Source organism: Pelobates fuscus, chromosome 3 (genome assembly GCF_036172605.1).
Source record: "Pelobates fuscus isolate aPelFus1 chromosome 3, aPelFus1.pri, whole genome shotgun sequence".
Classification (NCBI taxonomy): domain Eukaryota; kingdom Metazoa; phylum Chordata; class Amphibia; order Anura; family Pelobatidae; genus Pelobates; species Pelobates fuscus.
Window position 1 is genome coordinate 265,445,985 of NC_086319.1, and position 22,222 is coordinate 265,468,206.

General features: G+C 40.4%; 1 protein-coding gene across 1 annotated transcript in view; it reads right to left on the bottom strand.

The window, feature by feature from the left end:
- The window catches only part of ATP6V1B2 (ATPase H+ transporting V1 subunit B2), a 34,824-nt gene extending 19,181 nt beyond the window's left edge, over nucleotides 1–15,643 (bottom strand). Inside the window, exons 1-5 of the mRNA XM_063448492.1 lie at nucleotides 15,512–15,643; nucleotides 4,660–4,715; nucleotides 3,210–3,308; nucleotides 2,870–2,963; nucleotides 2,675–2,752 (exon numbers count right to left, since the gene is read on the bottom strand). Of these exons, the coding sequence (XP_063304562.1) occupies nucleotides 2,675–2,752; nucleotides 2,870–2,963; nucleotides 3,210–3,308; nucleotides 4,660–4,715; nucleotides 15,512–15,608 (424 nt within the window). The 5' untranslated portion in view covers nucleotides 15,609–15,643. The remainder of the gene's footprint in view (nucleotides 1–2,674; nucleotides 2,753–2,869; nucleotides 2,964–3,209; nucleotides 3,309–4,659; nucleotides 4,716–15,511) is intronic.
- Nucleotides 15,644–22,222: the final 6,579 nt, after the last annotated feature.

The following is a 22,222-nucleotide window of genomic DNA, read 5'->3' on the forward strand; positions in this document are numbered from 1 at the left end:
CACTCTGGCAGACACCACAATCACCGAATCAGAGAAGCATATAAATCCTCTCAAGCCTCTGAATGCTGTAGACCGTTGAATAGGAACCATACGAATAGGCTTACACTCCTACCAGTCAACTGGAACAGCATGCAATAAATCCTCCCCCAATAATGAGACGACACTTCACTTTGAGGGTAAAACAGGAACTCTGGACTGGCTCATCCAGCCTGGCTTTTATTTCCATCTCACACATACAGGCCAGACCCAGGGGGAGGCATAAAATAACCAATCCGAGATATGGTACAACCCACACATCCCCTCCCCTTAGCCTGAGAGATAATCCACTTATTATACAGTTTAAAACATAACTTTTACACAATATCTGTAACTTCAAAACCATACATCACATTCACATAAAAATACATATCCACAATCAATCCATTCAGGGGAACAACATATTAAAAAATGGCATGGATCAGACCAGGGGTTCAAAAGTTAGTAAAGTATCTTTTTAAAACCCCTAGAGCTTTCCAGCTCAGACCGTTTTTTACAGAGCCTTCTCTGTGCTGGAGAAGTAATCCAATTATCTCCAGCACAGAGACAGACTCCATTAACCACATGGTTACATAAAGACATAAAACACTTTCAAATACATAAAGTTACTTTTCATCCATAACACACAGACATTTCACCTATCCCCAGATAGCTGGGATCTGCGTGCACAAAACTACCGAATAGCGCGCAGATCCTACTCACACAGTTCACTCGCCCAGGAGCCGAAGTCTTTAACTACACGAATGGGCTCCATGGCATAACTATCTGGGTTAACACATTCACATAAGGTCTGGTCCATAGTCCAAAGGCAAGAGGCGGGCAAGCAGCCCCCTCCAAGGACACGTGGCGAGGTCGGTTTCGCCACAGTGTGTGTGTGTATGAGTGCAGTGTGTGTGTGTATGAGTATGAGTGCAGTGTGTGTGTGTATATGAGTATGAGTGCAGTGTGTGTGTGTATGAATATGAGTGCAGTGTGTGTGTGTGTGTGTAAATATGAGTGCAGTGTGTGTGTGAGTGCAGTGTGTGTGTGTGTATGTGCAGTGTGTGTGTGTATGTGCAGTGTGTGTGTGTGTGTATGAGTGCAGTGTGTGTGTGTGTATGAGTGCAGTGTGTGTGTGTGTATGAGTGCAGTGTGTGTGTGTGTGTGTGTATGAGTGCAGTGTGTGTGTGTGTGAGTGCAGTGTGTGTGTGTGTGTGTATGAGTGCAGTGTGTGTGTGTGTGTGTATGAGTGCAGTGTGTGTGTGTGTGTGTATGAGTGCAGTGTGTGTGTGTGTATGAGTGCAGTGTGTGTGTGTGTGTGTATGAGTGCAGTGTGTGTGTGTGTGTGTATATGAGTGCAGTGTGTGTGTGTGTATGAGTGCAGTGTGTGTGTGTGTATGAGTGCAGTGTGTGTGTGTGTGTGTGTGTGTATGAGTGCAGTGTGTGTGTGTGTGTGTGTGTATGAGTGCAGTGTGTGTGTGTGTGTGTATGAGTGCAGTGTGTGTGTGTGTGTGTGTATGAGTGCAGTGTGTGTGTGTGTGTGTGTGTGTATGAGTGCAGTGTGTGTGTGTGTGTGTGTGTGTGTGTGTATGAGTGCAGTGTGTGTGTATGAGTGCAGTGTGTGTGTATGAGTGCAGTGTGTGTGTATGAGTGCAGTGTGTGTGTATGAGTGCAGTGTGTGTGTATGAGTGCAGTGTGTGTGTATGAGTGCAGTGTGTGTGTATGAGTGCAGTGTGTGTGTGTGTGTGTGTGTGTGTGTGTGATGAAGAGCCTTGGTGGGGGGTGGGCATTTTTATTATTATATTTTATTATTTAAATTTTTATTTATTTTTTCGTCCCTCCTCCCTGCTTGTTAGCTGGTCAGGGAGGGGGGCTCTCACTCCCTGGTGGTCCAGTGGTGTGAGCCAGCCCCCCCTCCTACACAGCCCCTTGTCTGTATTATGGCAATGTAAATTGCCATAATACAGACATTGACTCGAGTATAAGTCGAGTTGGGGTTTTTCAGCACAAAAAATGTGCTGAAAAACTCGACTTATACTCTAGTATATACAGTAATTCTCCAATGCTGGAGGTCAGGTTTTCACTAAAATAAATATTGTTGTATTTTCTCTCATAAGAGTGGGCCCAAGCATCTATAATGTCCCTGGTCTTTAATAGTTTAAACAGGGACTGAAATAATTGCATGGAAGCATAAATACCAATTCTGCTAGAGTAACGGTGATAAAATAGTCAAATACTGCATTTGTAGCAATGTTGATATATTGAATAGAAAAATAATGTTTGTATATGGGCTTAGCGCCCACATGTAAAAGTACAATTACACTAAACTAATAAAAAGTATACTATATACAGAGGGCTTGCCAAATAACATTAAAAAAAATAATAATACATTTCTGTGCTGAAGGACACTAAGCATTCTTTCAGTCTATCCCTTCTACCGATTGATAGGATTACAACACATGCTAGGAATAAAGTTTATTATGTTTTTTACAGTATGAGAGACTGAATGAAACTTTGCCATAGAAATGTGTTAGAGAAAATAAAAATGTGAGGCTTTATGTGCTGGATTTTGACTAGATCATTTATTCTCACCAATTTAAACAGTTTACCTAGTATACAACAGAACTGTCATTACAGAAGCAGTGAACTGTCCACCTACCCATGATGTCCAGATAATCTTCAGCCAAGACAGTTGGTCCTCGATCAATGGGCTTCCCTGAGCCGTTAAAAACACGACCTGGAAAATCAACAGTATATGAAATTTTGGCATTTGAAGAGTAAGAAGTTTTGTGCTTTCATAAATATTCTGCCATTTAATTCTACAAGATGCTCAGTCTACTAGCAAAGTACATACCCAGCATGTCTTCGGATACAGGGGTTCTCAGAATGTCCCCTGAGAATTCACAGGAGGTCTTTTTGGCATCAATACCAGAAGTGCCTTCAAATACCTAAAAAGAAGAGGTTGTTTTCAGAGACCAAGAAACAGATTTGAAATAAGGCATTGAGATGGACAGAAACAAAAGAGAATAAGAAAATATCACAGGACTGCAAGCATTGAAGATTACTTAGCAAAATAAGGACTGAGTATGATGAAGGCAAACAGATTTTTGTTTACATCAATGAAAAGATGAGCAGTTATGTGACAAAATGTATTATAAGATTCTAGAAAATGGAGCAAGGTTCTTCAGACCTACCTGTACTACAGCTTTAGACCCACTAACTTCCAGCACTTGCCCACTCCTCTTTGTTCCATCCGGAAGAGTCAAGTGTACAATCTCTGAATACCTAGGGAACTAAGAAACAAAATAGGTCTTTCTAATGAGAAAAATATAACAGGAGACATAATTAGCTTCACCTCCTGTCATCTACAACACCTAGAGGCATGCTTGTACTTCTAATTTACAGATCATTACATTTCAGTCACGCAATGTACAAGACATAGTATGAGCTAAGTTACTTAAGTTTTATACACCTGGAGATTTTAGTTTGCACTTCTGTATGTCTCTTATAGCGTTATACAACTATTAGAGACTGTGGTGCATTCCAATAATGTCTTACAAAATTCTGCAATCATGCTTGGTAATTTAAAAATATTTACACAGCCCTTAATAACAGCACTGAATCAAGCTTCATATATACATTCCATACTCCTAAAGCACTTCAGGTTGCTGACATTTAATGTGTAAAGAGTGCATCCCCTCATTTTACAAAAAAATATATGTTGATTTCAAGAGAAATTGGCACTTTTTTAAATAAACCCGCTGGCTGTCCGATAGGTCCAGTTACTTTCTGGTTGTATAGTCTAGCGGAGATAAACTCAAGAGGCAGGTAACTGCCGAGAGCACCTGCCTTGCAAAGACTTCTCATGGAGCTGCATTGGGAAGCCTGTGATTGCACAGCCAAAGTAAGTTGGGTTTTAAGAAAATAAAGAAAACTGCAACTTTTGCAAGCTATTTTTATATGAAAAAAAATGCATTATTAAATGCATGCATGTTTTCATTATGGTGATTATTTTATTTCTATTAGGGCAGTGAAGTGTCCCTTTAACATTTAATATACACATCTCATTTTGCTAGCACAACAGACAGATTATGTTTTAACATTCATTTGAAGTAGACCTGGTCAGCCTCACTTGTGGATGAAACCTAGCAAGAACAAACCAAGCACTACCTCTGGTGATGATTGAGTACAAGTGAAGTCAGCACGTAGTGACATGTAACTGTTAACAAAGCATCTGCCAGAGATGTGAAATGCATCCAGTATTCATAGACATGTGTTAACTGTACTTTTTTTGTCAACCTCCTCATATGTAGTCTGTGTGCTTTTTAGTTTTGTACAACTGACTTGCCATGTATATTTTAAACATTTGTATATCACAATGGACACAAAGGCAGATCGGGGGGCAGGGCCATTGCCATCCATCCCGAGAGATTTTTGTTTTCTTACTCATTTAATGGGGCAAGGGAGGGCTGGCCACCTAAATAGTGGTTTTAACACTATAGGGTCAGGAATACACATTTGTATTATTGACCCTATAGTGTTCCTTTAACTTGTTTGATTCTACGCAGAAATGAATTACAGATTACAACTGCAGGGAAAAAAATAATTGTTCAGGCTTATAGCAAGCACTGCACTAACAATTACCTTAACATGGTCCAGGATAACAAGAGGCCCATTCACTCCAGATACTGTCCGATAGGCTGTAAGAATACAAAAGAAACTGTTATTAAATTGAAAATGCAATGCAACCTGCATTTAAAATGTGAATAGAGAAAATTATGAATGAAAATAAATAGTCTGCTGATGTTTACATGGTATTTAACCAGAGCAACTACTGTGTCAGTGTTCATATAGGGTAATATGACACAAACATACAGTTTCCCATCTATCCAAGTGACAATTTATTTTATAAAAGCATTTTAACAATCAAATTGTGATCAGTGGAACACTACATGCTGACGGTAACATTACAAAGTTCTAAACAGCTTTGTGAAACTATGTAATAACACCTATATAATTCAAGTTAAAGGAACACTATAGTCACCTAAATTACTTTAGCTAAATAAAGCATTTTTAGTGTATAGATCATTCCCCTGCAATTTCACTGCTCAATTCACTTTCATTTAGGAGTTAAATCACTTTGTTTCTGTTTATGCAGCCCTAGCCACACTTCCCCTGGCTATGATTGACAGAGCCTGCATGAAAAAACAAACTGGTTTCACTTTCAAACAGATGTAATTCACCTTAAATAATTGTATCTCAATCTCTAAATTGAACTTTAATCACATACAGGAAGCTCTTGCAGGGTCTAGCAAGCTATTAACGTAGCAGGAGATAAGAAAATCTTAATTAAACAGAACTTGCAATAAAGAAAGCCTAAATAGGGCTCTCTTTACAGGAAGTGTTTATGGAAGGCTGTGCAAGTCACATGCAGGGAGGTGTGACCAGGGTTCAAAAACAAAGGGATTTAACTCCTAAATGGCAGAGAATTGAGCAATGAGGCTGCAGGGGCATGTTCTATACACCAAAACTGCTTCATTAAGATAAAGTTGTTCAGGTGACTATAGTGTCCCTTTAACCAAAAGCAAATTTGAACAGCAGGAATACCTGTTTTACAATAGATCTATTAAGGCTGATGTATTCAACACAAACAGCTAATAAACGATGCACTACTTAGCTGACGGTACACACACACTGCTCTATTAATAGTCTTCTAGACACTGCAAAAAAACATAATTTATGTAATAAACACATATAATTTATGTAAATAAAGTTCATTTTGCAGAAGAGGAGATAAAAACCTCTGAAGCAAGTTAAAGGGACACTAGTCACCAAAACAAATTCAGCTTAATGAAGCAGTTTTGGTGTATAGATCATGCCCTTGCAGTCTCACTGCTCAATTATCTGTAATTTAGGAGTTAAATCACTTTGTTAATACAGCCCTAGTCACAACTCCCTGCATGCAACTTACACAGCCTTCCTAAATACTTCCTGTAAAGAGTCATCTAATGTTTACACTTCCTTTATAATGTATTCTCTCCTGCTCTGCTGATAGTCTTCTAGACCTTTGAGGAGCCACCTGCGTGTAATTAAAGCACAATTTACAGAGCAGGGGGTAAAAACTTATAAAATAAGTTAACATTTGATTAAAAATTAAAAAACATTTAATGTAAGTTGTTTGAGTAAGAGCCAGGGGAGGTGTAGGTAGGGTCTCAAACAGAAGCAAACATGATTTAACTCCTAAATGGCATATAATTAAGCAGTGAGATTTCAGGAGTAAGATCTATACAACCAAACTGTTTATTAGGCACAAAACACAAAAACTCGAAAGACACCAACCAAGTCTAAAATGATAGAGCAAAGAGTAAAATACTCTACATCGATGCATACTGATCATACATAAATTAATTGTGTCACATGATCCATGTAACCGGTCAGGCAAAATACAGGACAAAGGTTAATCTAGACGAGAAAACCAATTCAAAGAATATCTGGTGAATTAAATAATCCTAGAATATGTACTAACACCACAACTGATCTCTGCCCGTTACCTAGTACTTAATATATTTAAGTCCCTCCTGGGTCATCTTCACATACAGATTGCAATGCCATAGTTTGATTCTTACTGCCCACTAACTTAGACAATTCAAAACAATGATATTTCCAAATTTTCAGGACAGATTTTGGCATATCATTGAAATATGAAATATAATTTACCAATAATACATTTGGAAGTTTCTACCAGGTCATATATTTTTTACAAAAATGTATTTATAAAGATGTTGCTGCCTTTTCTAATATTTGTTAACAGTCCATAGCTGCCTAGCTTTCCTTTTCTAAGCTCATGTCATTTTAAAGTATTGATCTTCAAAAATTGACAAAGTATTCTAAATGAGGCTTTACCAATGAAGTATGAAGGGAAATAAGTAAACATGCTTTGCATTTAAACCATGGAGTTGCATGTGGTTTCACAAAAAGGTGTGTGTATTTTTTAAAGGAGATGAAAACATCTTAAGAATGTGACAACTATCTGAGGTTTACTCTTTAATAAGGGGTTACACAATGTCACAATTTCAGTCTGTTAGCACATTTTACTTCATTATATTTACATATTTTTTTACAAGAGGTTTTAAATAACTTTGTTGCTTTTACTTTGTTTCAATTGCCCTTAGTGTTTATCTAGTCTTAAAGGAACCCTCCCATCAACATAGCCATTACGGACTGCAGTTATGGAGCCAAAAGCCCCCTGGCACCCTGCAAAAATACTAATCAAGAATGGCTTCAATATTTACTCTAGGACTCCTTGCTTGATAAGAGCTACAGCAGCTCACAATAAGACATTATGGTCATGGAAGCAAGACCTACTGCCCGTTGACTCCCATGGGAGCAATCCAAGTGGAAGGGATAGTAGGGATTTCCTAGTCAGTACCACAGTGAGCTATCCCGGGAGACAAGCCTTCAGATCGGCAAACACAGTGCTCTGTGCGCCAAGAGCGTGATGATTTATGATGCGTGTCATATTGCTAGGGAGCGTAAAAGATACCTGAAGTTGATGCTGCTACAGACACATGAAGAGTTTTCTCTCTTGCAGATATCTGCATTTGAAACCCAGAGAGACACATCCTTGTCGCCAGGTCACATTTCTGTGTCACAATTCTAAATTGGTACCAGGTTTTTGAGCAGAGTTACAAATCATTGACTAACTTAAGACAAGTAGAAAATAAAGAGTTGAAGAAGCTTGAAGGGTTGTAATGGACTTACACAGTCAATTTGAAAAATGTTCAAATCGTCAAACCTCACAGTAAAATATACTTGGATAGCATGGATAGCAGACAATATTAAAGCAGAACTGTCCTTTGTTCTTTTGGTTTTCCTTTTCTTATGTCATTTGTATCTTACGAGATATACGTTTCAAAACAACTTTTTCTTAATTAATCAGTTTTGGTGTATAAATCATGCCCCTCAATACTCAATTCTCTGCCATTTAGGAGGTTAATCACTTGTTTCTGTTTAGGCGGCCCTAGCCACACTTCTCTTCTCCTGCATGTGACTCGGACATGAGAATAATGGTTTCATTTTCAAATCAGATGTTAAAGGGTTTTTAAATCCCTTTCTAGTAAGATAGAGATACGCCATATTGGCATTATTCTGTATGGCCCCTCTAAATGAAAAGTTCAAGGAACATTTTACTTACCTCAATCCAGTACCAGGCAAAGCTCCCCAGCGCTGCTTTGCAAAACCTGTGTGATGTCACGGGAGCCACTCTGTGGTGCAATAACCATATAATGGAGGTTTTAACGAGCTCGGCCCACAAGGGCAGAGGAAGGGAAGTGCATGGAACAAGAGGGAGGGCAGGTATAAAATTAAAATTTAAGCTGGGATTGGGAGGTGGGAGGTCTGTACCGTTAGGAATACAGATATGTATTCCAAACACTACAGTTTTTCTTTAATGCTAAAGAAGTGTCCTCAGCGCTGCTTGGGCTAATTAAGAAGACTTGGCCTGTGTCAGACGACTGCATTGAACCTATCACAGTGCTCATGCCGTTTAATCACTGCCTCAGTGACAGATGGACGACATGGGGCTATGCGAAGTCAGGGACCCTCACTCAGTGTTAAACTGCTTGGGGGAAAAAATGGTTTAAAACTGAATGAAGGAATATGTAGGAAGACCACTAATTGATCAAACAGAACTCCAAAATAAAATATACATAAAAAAAAGTTTATTCATGTAACCAAAGAGTTACAGGGACACTCCAGGCACCCAGACCACTTCTGCCCATTGGAGTGGTCTGGGTGCCAACTCCCACTACTCTTAATCCTGCAAGTGTAATTATTGCATTTTTTTATAAACTGCAATAATTACCTTGCAGGGTTACTCCACCTCTAGTGGTTGTCCACTAGAGGGAACTTCATGCTCTATAGCACATATTATCTGTGCTAGAGCATCGCTGGACGTCCTCACGCTGTGTGAGGACCTCCAGCGTCGCTCAAATCCCCAAAGGAAAGCATTGAAATTAGTTTTCAATGCTTTCCTATGGGGAGACCTAATGCGCATGCGCGGAATTGCCGCGCATGCGCATTAGGTCTCCTTGGCCGGTGGGCGGGATCAGTCTCGCCAACCGGCCGACGGAGCCAGTAGGAGGAGCGTCGCGGAGGAGGAGACAGCGACGAGGGACATCGTCGCTGCCCCAGGTAAGTGACTGAAGGGGTTTTCACCCCTTCAGTAACCAGGGATTGGGGGGGTGGGAGGGAGAGGGAACCTCCTGTGCCAGGAAAACGGATTGTTTTCCTGGCACTGGAGATTCCCTTTAAGACACTAACTCATAAATGAAGAAACTTACAAAACCCCTCCATTACTGCAACTCTTTTTCACTTCCTTTTATGCATTGTGTAACTCAGAACTAAAACAATTTTTCCAGGAAATTGTCATGCGAAGTGACAAAACGAATCCAAGGCAGGATAAACCACAAAAGATCAAGTGTTGAAGATCAAACATGAATTCCAGAACCTATAGTGTTAAAAACACAATCTAGCCCCCCTGAATATAGTAAAATATCTTTATTCCAGTCTGCTGGTGCTAGCTCTGCTCCTGATCTGCTTCCTTGGCTGACATCACAAGTAATGATCCCAGCCAATCACAATGCTTTCCCATAGGAAAGCTTTGGATTTTGGTGATATTGTTAATTCTGATGATCTCAGCCAAGGAGGCGGGCTGGGGGCAGAGTCAAATGCCGGCCTGGCCAATCATCATCTGCTCAGAGATGCATTGAATCTCTAGAAGTTAGTAGAATAAAGATCAGGATTATCTAGTAAATCTAATCTACTTTAATTTTGCTAAAGCATTTGATACAGTTCCACACAAGAGGTTACAAAAGGTCAGTGTAGGACCCGCCTGGGGGGGGGGGGGGGGGGTCTGCCTTGACGTTGGCAGGCAGGCAGGCATTCCTTCCAATGGCCATTGGAGTAACTAAATGACCTCCATTTGTATAAATATACATAGGGATTCAGGAGAGAGCGCAGGTAACTTTTCTTTGGTTTTTACTGTATATATTGGGGCTGATGTGTACTGTGGTTGTTGCTGCCGCTAAGGAATGATAGGAGTGAGCGCAGGACTTATCTTTTTGTATGTTACTAGTAACATTTAAAGGGACACTGTAGGCACTCAGACTACATCAGCCCATTGAAATGGTCTGAGTGCAACTCCCATCACCTATAACCCTGCAAGTGTAAGTATTGCCGTTGGGTTATGTCCTCCTCTAGTGGCTGTCTACCACTTCTGGCTTCTTAGACAACTTTTGGTCACGCTATGCATGAGGATCTCCAACTTTGTCGGAATCCCATAGAAAAGCATTGAATAATGTTATTTAGGGCCCCACACACAACCGGTGTGTCGTCCCCTCACACAATCTCATTAAGGGCTGCTACTCAGGGGTAGTGACCGGAGGGGGGCTCTAGGTCCCCCCTTCAGTTAAAAAGCCCCCACTCGCTCAGCACGGGTGGGGGCTTGAGAGTGGTACTAGGGTTTTTTTCGTTTTCTGTTTGCTTGTTGTTTTTTTTAACAGTGAGCAGCCACAGGCTGCTCATTGTTTACTGGACATGCCCCTACTCGTGATATAGCGAGTAGGGGCAGAATTTAGTAATACTAAGTAATCTTTACTTAGTATTAGTAAATTTGGCTGAAAGACCAATTTAGGTCTTTCAGCCTTTTGGTAAATAGCTCCCTAATAACGTGGGTATTAGGCGTTATCTACTTAGCGGCTGCAAGATGCAGCCACGGCATGAATCAGATCAGAGTTTTTCCATTTGAATGAAATTCTGACCTTAAAGTCCTGAATTGCTTCCTAACACGAATGGAGAAACTGTTCTCATTCTGTTAGGACGCAATTCGGTAGTTTTGCCGGCGCTCTGTCTAAGTGACAAGACGGTTGAGAAAAGTGAAAGGAAGCATCGCGGGAATACGGAGGAAAGGTGAGAATTATGGGAAAATTTCTCTGACCACCGTTAATGAAGCCCACTTAGCTCCTCCGCTGGTCAGAGATGGTCAGGCGTTGGAAACCTTCATAAGACAAATAGTCCCTACTTTGTCTTAGGTGTTAAAGAAAACTAGAGCAGTCAGGAAGAAATGAAGAACAGATCCTGAGAGAGGGAGAGAAGAGGAATCGATTAAAGAAAGGTAAGTTTGGCCTGACAGTGCCGCTTTAAAGAGAGTGCAGAGAAAACCGTAGTTGCAAATGGGAAATTTACTAATTGGACAAAAGTGGTAAATAGAATGCCACTGTTTCCCCTTCTCTTTAATCAAAGTGGGCTATGAAAGTCATTTGTCAGTATTTGCAAATACAAAACTAGGTAAGAAAATACAGCTTGAACATGAAATAACTTCTCTTCAATGGGATTTGGATACATTGGGAGACTGGGCAGGCAAGTGGCAAATGAGATTCAATACAGATAAATGCATCATGCATCTTGGAATAAGGAACCCATAAACCACTTATACCAGGGCTTGACAAATCCTAGATGCCAGGTCGCCATGGCAACTAAATATTTTGCCCTGGCGCCTGGGATTGGTCAGCCCATTCCCTCCTCCTCCTCCTCCTCCTGTCTCAATCCCCATGCAGCTCTCTGCGCCAGGAGGGAGTGAAGAACTGTAATTACTTCCTCCCGGTGCAGAGGCAGTGCAGGAGAATGGCAAGCTAACCTGGCAGGACACAAGCCGCATAGCCGCCCCTGCTCCCCGCCCGCCTACTGCCCCCCATGCCGCAGAGCCGGCCGGCCGGCTGCCCGCCCTTTACCCTGCACGACCTCAGCACCGGGAGGAAGTTATTACAGTTACCTTCCCTTCATCCCGGCGCACACAGAGTTGCACGGGGCTGGAAAGACAGGAGGCAGAGGTGTCAAACAGCGGCTGCCTAACCAGATGTCACCTGCTGCTTCCCAGTCCCACTGAACCCCAGGGGAGCCACCCTCCTGAGCCCAAAAGGTAGAAGGGTGGTTAAAAATATGTATTTTTTTTGTATCTGTCATGTGTGAATGTCTGTATGTGTGTGTCTGTGTGTATATGTCTACATGTTTATTTGTGTGTGTGTATATATATATATATATATATATATATATATATATATTTGAGTGTATCAATAATAAATAATACTGTGTGTGCGCGCCCGCCTCACACTGCGCTCGCCCACCACTCTGCACGCCCGCCAGCATTCTAATGTGTAACGTTCAGCGCCTCCATGAAGAGCGTGGAGAATGTAGGTGCTGCACATTTTGGACTAAGATAGGAGACACTTTACAGTGACAGCCACTAGAGGTGTTACTAGGCAGTAATGTCAAAACTGCCTTATCTCTGTAAAGGCAGCGTTTACATTGAAAAGTCTTCAGCGACAGGTTATATATACCAGAGCCATTCCATTAAGCTGTAGTGTTCCTTTTAGAATTGTATTTTTGTCATTGGGGAGGGGGGACTGGCTCTTAACTTTTTTAGCTGGCTCCTAGATTGAAAACAAATTTGCCAAGCCCTGATTTATACATGAAATGGGCTTGAGTTAGGGATAAAGGGACTTGCAAGTCTGCTGCTGCAAAAAACTAAGTAAGGTGCTTTAGTGTATAAAGGGGTTTTTGATTTGCATGATCCAAATATAATTTTGCCTCTTTATAAATAAATGGCAAGACACCCAACCTTGAATATATGCTGCAATTTTGGGCACCAGTTTTAAAGACAGATATTACAGAACTAGAAAAAGTGTAAGCTACAAAACTAATAGTGGGTGTGAGGGAAGGCTAGAAAAACTGGATTTGTCTACTTTATAAAAAAAAAAAAAAGGCACCTCAGAGCGGATATGATAGCTCTATACAATATTATACAGGGTCAGTACTAAATGCTAGCTAACCTGTTATACAGACAAGAGGTCATCCGTTGAGACTGGAAGAAAGGTGTTTTCACTTACAGCAGAGGAAATGGTTCTTTACAGTAAGAACGATAAAGACATGCAATTCTCTGCTTAAAGAGGTTGTCTTAGATTCTATAAATATTTTTAGAAAAGGCTTGGATGCTTTTTCTGCATAAAGAATATTCATGGATGTAATTGATCTGTATGTAAACAGGTTGTTAATCCAAATACATTTTTTGTGGCATAATTGGAAATTGCTAAAATTTGGTTTTTTTTGCCTTCTTTTGAATCAAAAGCATAAAATGGTGGACTTCAGGGTTGAACTTGATGGAGTTATTCTTTTTCAACCTAAACAACTTTATAACCTTGTTACATCCCCTTGCTGCCCATCAGACAACCAGTGATGTTATTTCCTGGTTGTTTAGTTCAATGGAGCTAAACTCGAGAGACAGGCAAATGCCCAGAGCACTTGACTTATTATTGAGCTGCATTGGGAGGTCTGTGATTTGACAGCCACAGAAAGTATGGGCTGGGGAACAAACTGATTTAGATATACGGTCCTTTAATATAACTACAGCACCTTATACACAATGCAACCCCCTACATCATGTAGTTCATCTGAGAGGATATATCTGTTTCTGAAACTGGATGTTAATGGCTGGCTGGGTTATCTGTGATAACCATGCCAAATCACACCAGTAGTGCTCAAAGCAAAGCCCATACTGTGTTGCTGGTTGGGGGACAGAGATCTAATGGAGTAACCCCTTCACTGGTACAAAAACTGCATGAAGGAATTATTTTGTCATGAGATGATAAATCCCAAACAAGCATGATGGAATAATTTTGTCACTGGAAAGCAATAGGGCTTAGAATCTTACCATCCCGCGATACGCTTGGTGTAATTAAGAACAAGCATTCGCCACGTTTTAACTACCTCACACACAGAAACTTGCTAAATGTAAAAAAAAAAAAAAAAATTAAAGTTACATTCACTTTTGGGACAGTTTTTGTGCAGATGCACAATTTTCTGAGGTATAAAACGGTTGCTCCACACTTGTACATTTATACATTTGGTAAATTTGTTCAATCCTTTTTTGTGTAAAATAATCTGCCACTTTTTACATCTTGTTTTTTTTCCTGACTGCATTACCATATATATTACATTCTCAAAACAAGATGACAAATCTTTAGTAGTAGAGAAAAAAGATGCAGAAACTATTTGAAGGATTTCTATGCCTTAAAGAAAGAGTAAGACTTGTTTCAGGAATTTAAATGACTGTGGTGAAAAGTTTGTCAACGAAAAACAAGTGCAGTCTTTTATTTTTTTTTAATATGTATTATATCAACAGTGCCACTATTTAAAAATGACAAAACAGAATCACTGGACAAAACGGTCCGGGGAAAAAAAAAAGTGGAGAGATGCAGACCAGGGATAAATGCATGTTAGCATGTTAATAGCAGCTCTTTATCACATCCAATGTGTTTCTGGGACAATTTTAGGACAAAGAAGCCATAGGAGCTACATTTTGGCCAACGAACCATTTTACAATTTCCTTACAAAACAAAAAACTGAGATTAAGCTATAAACAAATTGAAAAGCAAACCGCAAAATAAAAGCTGGTATACAAATAGTCTCCAAATCAGTTACAGTCACATCTTGACTTTTTTAGCCTGAATTGTGTAATTTGATTTTCCCTAGATTTCATGGTTAGGTGAATAATATCTTTAAAACAATCATAAATATATATTTTTGTAAAACATTTTATATATCCAGCTTTATAGCTATATCACAATTTGTATATAATTATATAATCATGACTATGAATGAGTTCCAGAAAAATACTTTATTATATATAGCTGGTATCACCAATTTTCTAACTCTTAGTACACCATCTAACTGTGGTTACAAGCTTGTGTGTCACATGACGAGAATTCATGTGACCGATCACATGATACCTAGTGGCCTAAAATGAATTGCATTTTGATTCTCTTTTTTTTTTCCAATGAAAAGAGCCCCTGCATACGATTCTGTTTAGCTTTGCGCTTATTCCCCAGATTGTGATCTTCAGTCAACATGGCATAAATTGTGACAATTCTAAATGTGTTTACAAAGCATCTAGCTGATACTCTATGTTTTGACTATAAACCACAGAGGAAAAGAAGAATGCAGCACTGCCTGCTTGATCCAGAATTACACATGTACATTCCCTTGTTATACTTTGGTTATGGACATGTATACATGTTTTCTTGTCGCCAAATCTAGATTAATAACTTGGTAAAATTGCACTTATAACACACACACACAAATGCCAAGCCATTGTATGAATGAGAAATTCAATAACATGACAGCTACATCACACAGGCCAGGGAATGGAGAATGTCAATATACACAATACATTATAAGATATGAACAAAACACGTATTTTAAGATCACTGCAAATAAATCCCTATTTAATAAATGCTGCAGGGAAATCAATCTGTCCAGCAGGAAGTATTCCATGTAAATAGATGAAGGTACAAGCAGGGCAGTGACATGGTGACATGTAATAAGAGCTGTCAAGGCATTCAGTAGCATGCACACACATATAACATACTCTCCTTTCACTTACTCAGCCTGGGCTGGGACAGGTAGTCCCTACTGACCGCCTGGACATGTTCTCGGGCAGCTGGACCGGTGTCACCTCCTCTCATTACTCTGACCGCCATCTTCTCTGCAGCTCAGACTGAACCGTGTGACTGCTCCACTCAGTCTTCTTATAACCTCCGTGACGTCACCGCGCCAAGGCCTGCTGCGTGCGTGGAAGGTGACCAAGCAGGAAGAAGGGAGTCGTGCGTTCCAGCCGCCATATTGGAACACTCCTGGCAGTGTACACGGGGAGTAGGTGGGCTGTACAGAACCAATGTGACATTTTTTTTTTTCCCTGATGAATATTTTCGGTACAAGTTCTTTCGATGCATTATGAATGAAAAAACAGCCCATAAACACGTAGCGAGTGCAAGTGTAAACACTTGATGCTCTGTAGCGAGGAGACCCCTTGAACATCCGGGGCTTCACTTCATTGGGCTAGCAAGATGGCGGCGTGCATGAGTCCTCTGTCCTTGGTGCTGAACAGTAACTAATTACAGTATTAGTGGTCGAGCACATCACAACACACAAGCAGACTGCTGTCAGCAAGACTCCAAGCTTCTACATTTGTGATTTGTTGTTTTATCATACATCTATAAAATTATTGTGACCTTTTTCATTATTATTTATTATTAACGAGACAGGATACTTTGAGTGTGAGAAACAATGGGAGTTCGCACTGGTATAACTACACAAGTAAAAATGAAAATCCAGCGCACTCCCTTATCTACTAAACAGCCACTTTTGTGCTGACATATTTTGTAAGTTTTATTAAAAACACCTAATCTAGGCAAAAAATAATGGGGGTTTAGTTACATTATATGATCATACATTGCATAAGCCTGCCACAAACATCAATGTACCCCATATTCGGCAGGTCCTACGCGTATAACCAACTGTCTGCTAAATGAGCTACTCACTTGGGGAAATCCTTCCATCTCGAGTTCTCTGCAGTACAAGGCTAAATAGGGTCCTGAGATGAGGCACCTGTGACAGGGAGGGGTGCAAAACCAAGGAGCTGGCTAGACTCCTAGATATATATGGGAAAACAAGGGGCTGGCTGCACTCACCTGAACATGCTTAAATGGGGTGGTATAAATACACAAGACAACGATAAGTGCAACTTCCTGCTGAAAGACTGCCATACTTAAAATGTACCAGGAGTCACATTGTTCATATGAAAAGAAAAGGAAACCTGATAAGTTATATTGTTAATGAGGAAATGGAAAAGGCAAAGGGATGAGTTGGTTTGGGGTTGTATGGAATATATGCATCATCATCATGGGAGTGACATGTGACCTTATCTGACCAATACCTAATTATACTTGTTATCCCAATAGAATTTGCATTTTTGTTTTTATGGTTCAACTTATTTATTTTTCTTGGCAAATGCACAAAAAAAGAGTGCAACTGAAGCAAAGTTATAAAATTGTATCAATATATAAACTCTGGTACAATGTGCTAATTGATGACACACAGGCAGTGGCAGAAACAAGGGAAGCACCAAGTCAAGTACCCACTCCAAGCAGGCACAGCTTAGGAACTTGGTTGTATAATATTGCAGACTATAAGAGTTGTGAGTCACCTGCAAACAGTTGTGTGTGCGCTTTGCCAGTGGCTTCACAACTTCTCCACACATGCACAGAGCAGCTCCAATCTGGGCTGATGTGCAAGTACACTTACTGAGGTGAAATATAATATAAATATAAAGTTTCTTCATAAAATCTCTGTACCAGTGGGCAAGCAATGCTCTGAGCCTCTCTCACTCTGCTGTAGTACTAAGCTGCATCCATAAGTGGCCTACCAGTGCAGATAGCAGCAATTATATATTATATGGAGCTGTGAAGGGAGAGAGTATTTGACATATTAAATATGTTTACAGAAGTACTTTGTCCCTTTGTTTTCCAGGTTTGTCATGCTAGTGCCATTAGATTTCTAAATACATTTTAAATTATGTTGAATAACACATGTAAAATTCTACCTAAGAGTATTTAGATCCATATTATAAGAGAAGCAGTTTAAATATTAATATCGTACTTCAGTGGAAAGCATGTGACAAGGAGGATAGAATGATATGATTGGTTTGTGATGAAAAAAGAGAGGGAGTGGTGAGGATGAATGAAAAAAGTGTACCAAAAAGCTCCCCAAAAATAACTTACTGTAATGCGTGGTGTGTATGAGTGTATCACAGAGCTCCAAATAACTAAAACTCACAGTAATGTATAGTGTGTATACGTATGTTACATAGTTCCATAGCAATCAATGTGAGGTATGTATAATTTTCTCACAAAGCTCCCATGTAATTAAAATCACAGTTGAGTGCTGCATATATTTTTGTATCAAATGGCTGCTTACAATCTTACAGTAATGTGCACTGCATATGAATGTAGCACATTTCCAATAAAACAATAACATGCAATAAACATGTAAAACAGAAACTATAAACAGTTGTTGTTGTTGTTTTTGTTTTGCTTAATATCTGCTGCACCATCAAAAAAATCTCCCCCTGCCAAATTCACATTCTGGGCCTAAGCCAGCATAGAAAGTAATGCAATTGTTTGCAGGACTTATGGCATTATCAATAACATTAAAGGGTTAAACCAATTTAATACATAACAGCAATAAACCTCAACATTGTAATCTTGGTTTGGGATCTTAACAAGAGAAACCTGTACAATAGAGAACTACAGTTGTAAGCAAAATTATTAAACCCCTTGAAAATCGGGTTCACTGTTGAAATTTACAGACTTTCAGCTGTTTGCAACGAACAAATCAAACAAAAGCAATTAAAATAGCTCAGCACAACGATTGCTTCAAGTGGCTTCCACATATTCAACTGAAAATGCAACTTTTAATGACTTATCCAGTCTCTAAATTATTTTACCTCCTGAATAGAATTACTCACAACAGCACAAATATGCAAACAGGTGTTGTCTCAAGCACATTTTATGCAACTAATCAAGGGCTTCATTAGTTGCACCATGTTTGCCTGAGCTGGAACACTTGAAATACCTGAACTGGCTAGGGATTTGTTGAGTGTCACACTTGACTGCATATTAGAAATATGACTAAGTCTAAAGAATGGTCCACAAAGTTAAGAGAAGAGATCACTGCCCTTCAAAAACAAGGAACAGGATACAAAAAGATAGGAAAGGCACTAAGTGTTCCTAGAGACACCGTTGGAAGCATAGTTCGCAAGATCAGAGTTGAAGGAACAGTGGTTACACTATCTGAACCGGACAGAAAGAGGAAGCTATTAATGGCTGCAACCAGATTTCTGAGAAGGCAGGTTGTGAAAACCCCTTGAGTGACTGCAAAAGACCTGTAGCAATACTTGAAGAAGAATGAAACATACACTGAAAAGAACACTCTGCCTTCAGTTAAGCAAGGTGATGGCTCGGTGATGCTCTAGGGCTGCTTTGCATCCTCTAGCCCTAGAAACCTGCAGCGTGTGAAAGGCAAGATGGATTAATTAAAGTATAAAGAAATTCTAGGAGAAAACATGCTGTCTGTGAGGAAGCTGAAATGTGGGTGTCATCGGACCTTCCAACAAGACAATGATCCCAAACATATCTCAAATTCCACCAAAGCTTGGTTGAAGAAGATATCCTGGAAAATTCTACACTGGCCATCACAGTCACCTGAGTTGAAGCCCATAGAAAATCTCTGGTAGGATTTGAAGAAGGCAGTTGCAGCACACAAACCCAAGAATATTACTGAACTGGAAGCCATTGCTCATGAGCAATAGGCTAAGATTCCTCAGGAATGCTGCCAGAAGCCAGTGTCTGACTATGCATTCTATTTTCAGCAGGTCATAATAGCAAAAGGGTGCTCTACTGAGTACTAAAGATGCTTGCCATGAAGGGGTTGAATAATTGTGAGACTGGAGAAGTCATTATAAGTTGCATTTTCACTTGAATTTGGGGAAACCACTTGAAGCATTCATTGTGTTGAGCTATTTTCAATTGCTTTTGTTTAATTTGTTTATTGCAAACAGTGAAAAGTCTGCAAATTTTGACAATAAATCAGATTTTCAGTGGAGGTTGAATAATTTTGATTACAACTGTATACATCAATTTACCGTTTATATGGCAAAACCAAGTTTAGGTACTAGGGGAGCGGTAATCAAGAGGCTCACACACAATAAGGCAATACACACAAAATAGAAAACCGTACACATAACTGAGACAATACATACAGTATGTTTAACAACCTGAATGTACCAGTACAAAAAATACAGATCATGCAATAGATTAACTTATTTAAGTTTTTAAAAAAGACTTGTATGCTTATTTCCCACTAACATTCTTCCCCTGAGCACCACCAGGCAATCAGACATTTTTCATTGGAAGACACATATGACAGTTTTCCTTTAAATCTTTTGTGCTCGGAAACACCACTTATTCATTCTCAGATCATGCTGAAGTTGTCTATCTAAAACCAGCTCAGAGGGCATTTTTGAGATACTAGGGTTATGCACATAACTTTAGGAATAATGTATGTGCACCCGCTATTGGTTACCTTAACATTTGTTGGTCTAATAAGTGGTGCTTTTGAATAAAAAGAACACAATGACGGAGAAAGGAGAAGTAGTGAAAATAGCCATTTACTTATATGGAAGCTTTAGACATTTTTACACTGAGAGTCTATAATAACTTAGATTTTTTTTTATCTTAAAAAGATTAAAAAACACAGTTAAATTGACCTAAAAGAAGGAATTAAAGAGAAAGAAGTACTTTATTATTTGACATGTTTTGATGAGACATTCAAGAAAATACATTTGTAAGCAGTGGCGTACATACCAGGGTCGCAGGGGTCGCGACTGCGACCGGGCCCGGCCCACCAGGGGGCCCGGCCGCCCCTGCGACCCGGTATGTACGCACTGGGCCAGCCTCTTCTCCTGGGGGGCCCAGGAGCCGGCCACCTCCGGCCCCCCCGAGGCTGGCCCTGCTTACACCCGGCGGGCAGTCAGGCTGGCCAGTGCGCGAGGGAGCACTCTCCCCTGAGTGCTTCCTCTTCAGCTCCCTCGCGCGCCGCGTACTGATACCGGCGCCGGAAGATGACGTCATCTACCGGCGCCGGTATCAGTACGCGGCGCGCAAGGGAGCTGAAGAGGAAGCACTCAGGGGAGAGTGCTCCCTCGCGCGCCCGCCAGCCTGCCCGCCGGGTGACCGGCCCCCCAGGAGCCCAGAAGCACCACTGGACCCCAGGGAATCCCCTCAGCACTCCAAAAGGTAAGGAGGCTGGGGGGATTAAATTTTAAAAACAAAATTGTTAGTGTGTGTGTTAGTGTTAGTGTGTGTGTTAGTGTGTGTGTCTGAGTGTGTGTCAGTGAGTGTGTTACTGTGTGTGTCTGTTACTGAGTGTGTTTGTGTTGGTGAGTCTATTTGATGTCTGTTAGTGAGTGTGTGTTTGTCAGTGAGAGTGTATGTTTTGTAAGTGAGTGTGTATGTATGTCTGTCGCCGAGTGTGTCTCTGTCAGTAAATGTGTGTGTCTGTTAGCTAGTGTGTATGTGTCTGTTCGTGAGAGTGTGTGTGTGTCTTCAGCACTTACCTTTCTCCAGCGCCGGACTCCCTTGGCGCTGGGGATCCCTCCGCCTCTCAGCTCCGAATGCGCATGCATGGCAAGAGCCGTGCGCGCATTCAAGCCGCCCATAGGAAAGCATTAATCAATGCTTTCCTATGGATGTTCAGTGTCTTAGAATCGCGAAAGCTCCTCTAGCGGCTGTCAGTGAGACAGCCACTAGAGGCTGGATTAATCCTCAGTGAAACATAGCAGTTTCTCTGAAACTGCTATGCTTTCAGCTGCAAGGTTAAAACTAGAGGGACCTGACACCCAGACCACTTAATTGAGCTGATGTGATCTGGGTGTCTGTAGTGGTCCTTTAAGTGTGTGTGCATCTGCATGCACTGGTGTACATACCGCGGTTGCAGCCCTGCAACCCCTGCAACCAGGTGCCCGCCGCCATGTGTTGCGGCCCCGGCCTGCGCATAGTAAGCGTGCGGGGGTGAGGGGGGGCAACGGATCAATTTTCGCACCGGGGCCCCATAGGTCATGTGTACGCCACTCTTTGTAAGGTATTATAAAACTTTCTTCTGTATCTTTAGGGATATTGTAATATTTTTTACCTAGAAAGGGAGTTCAAGAATGGTTGTGATAAATAGAAGGTTACAATACTGTTTCTCTAAGTAAACAAAATTCAAAAAATAATTTGGTGCAATAGCATATGAATGTTATTATAATATATTTTTGATTATCCGATATGTAAAAAAAAATATATGAACTATTATACTCCTTTAGATGGAGGGTAACATGATATGTAATATATGAAAGATTTCAGAAGCAATCATTTATTGTTCACTGTTCAGTCTAGAATTTTACAAATCAAATTTTAATACCAAAATGAGCACAGACTTACAGGTCAAAGATTGGGGAAGTTTATGAGTCAAATATAGGCAGATACGGCTGGAGCAAGAGAAGCGAACAAGTCAAGAGCCAAAAAGTCAAGTCAAGTTAAGGACTGAACAAGACAAGACAAGACATAATCCGCAACAACATGGTATGAAGCAGGATTACAACAAAGAAAATAAATTCAGTGGCTGGACAGATACATGAAGTAAACTTAGAGAATTGCCCTCATGGACCTTCCCAAAAGAAGATTGAAATAAATCAACCAGATATAATGATAAGAGA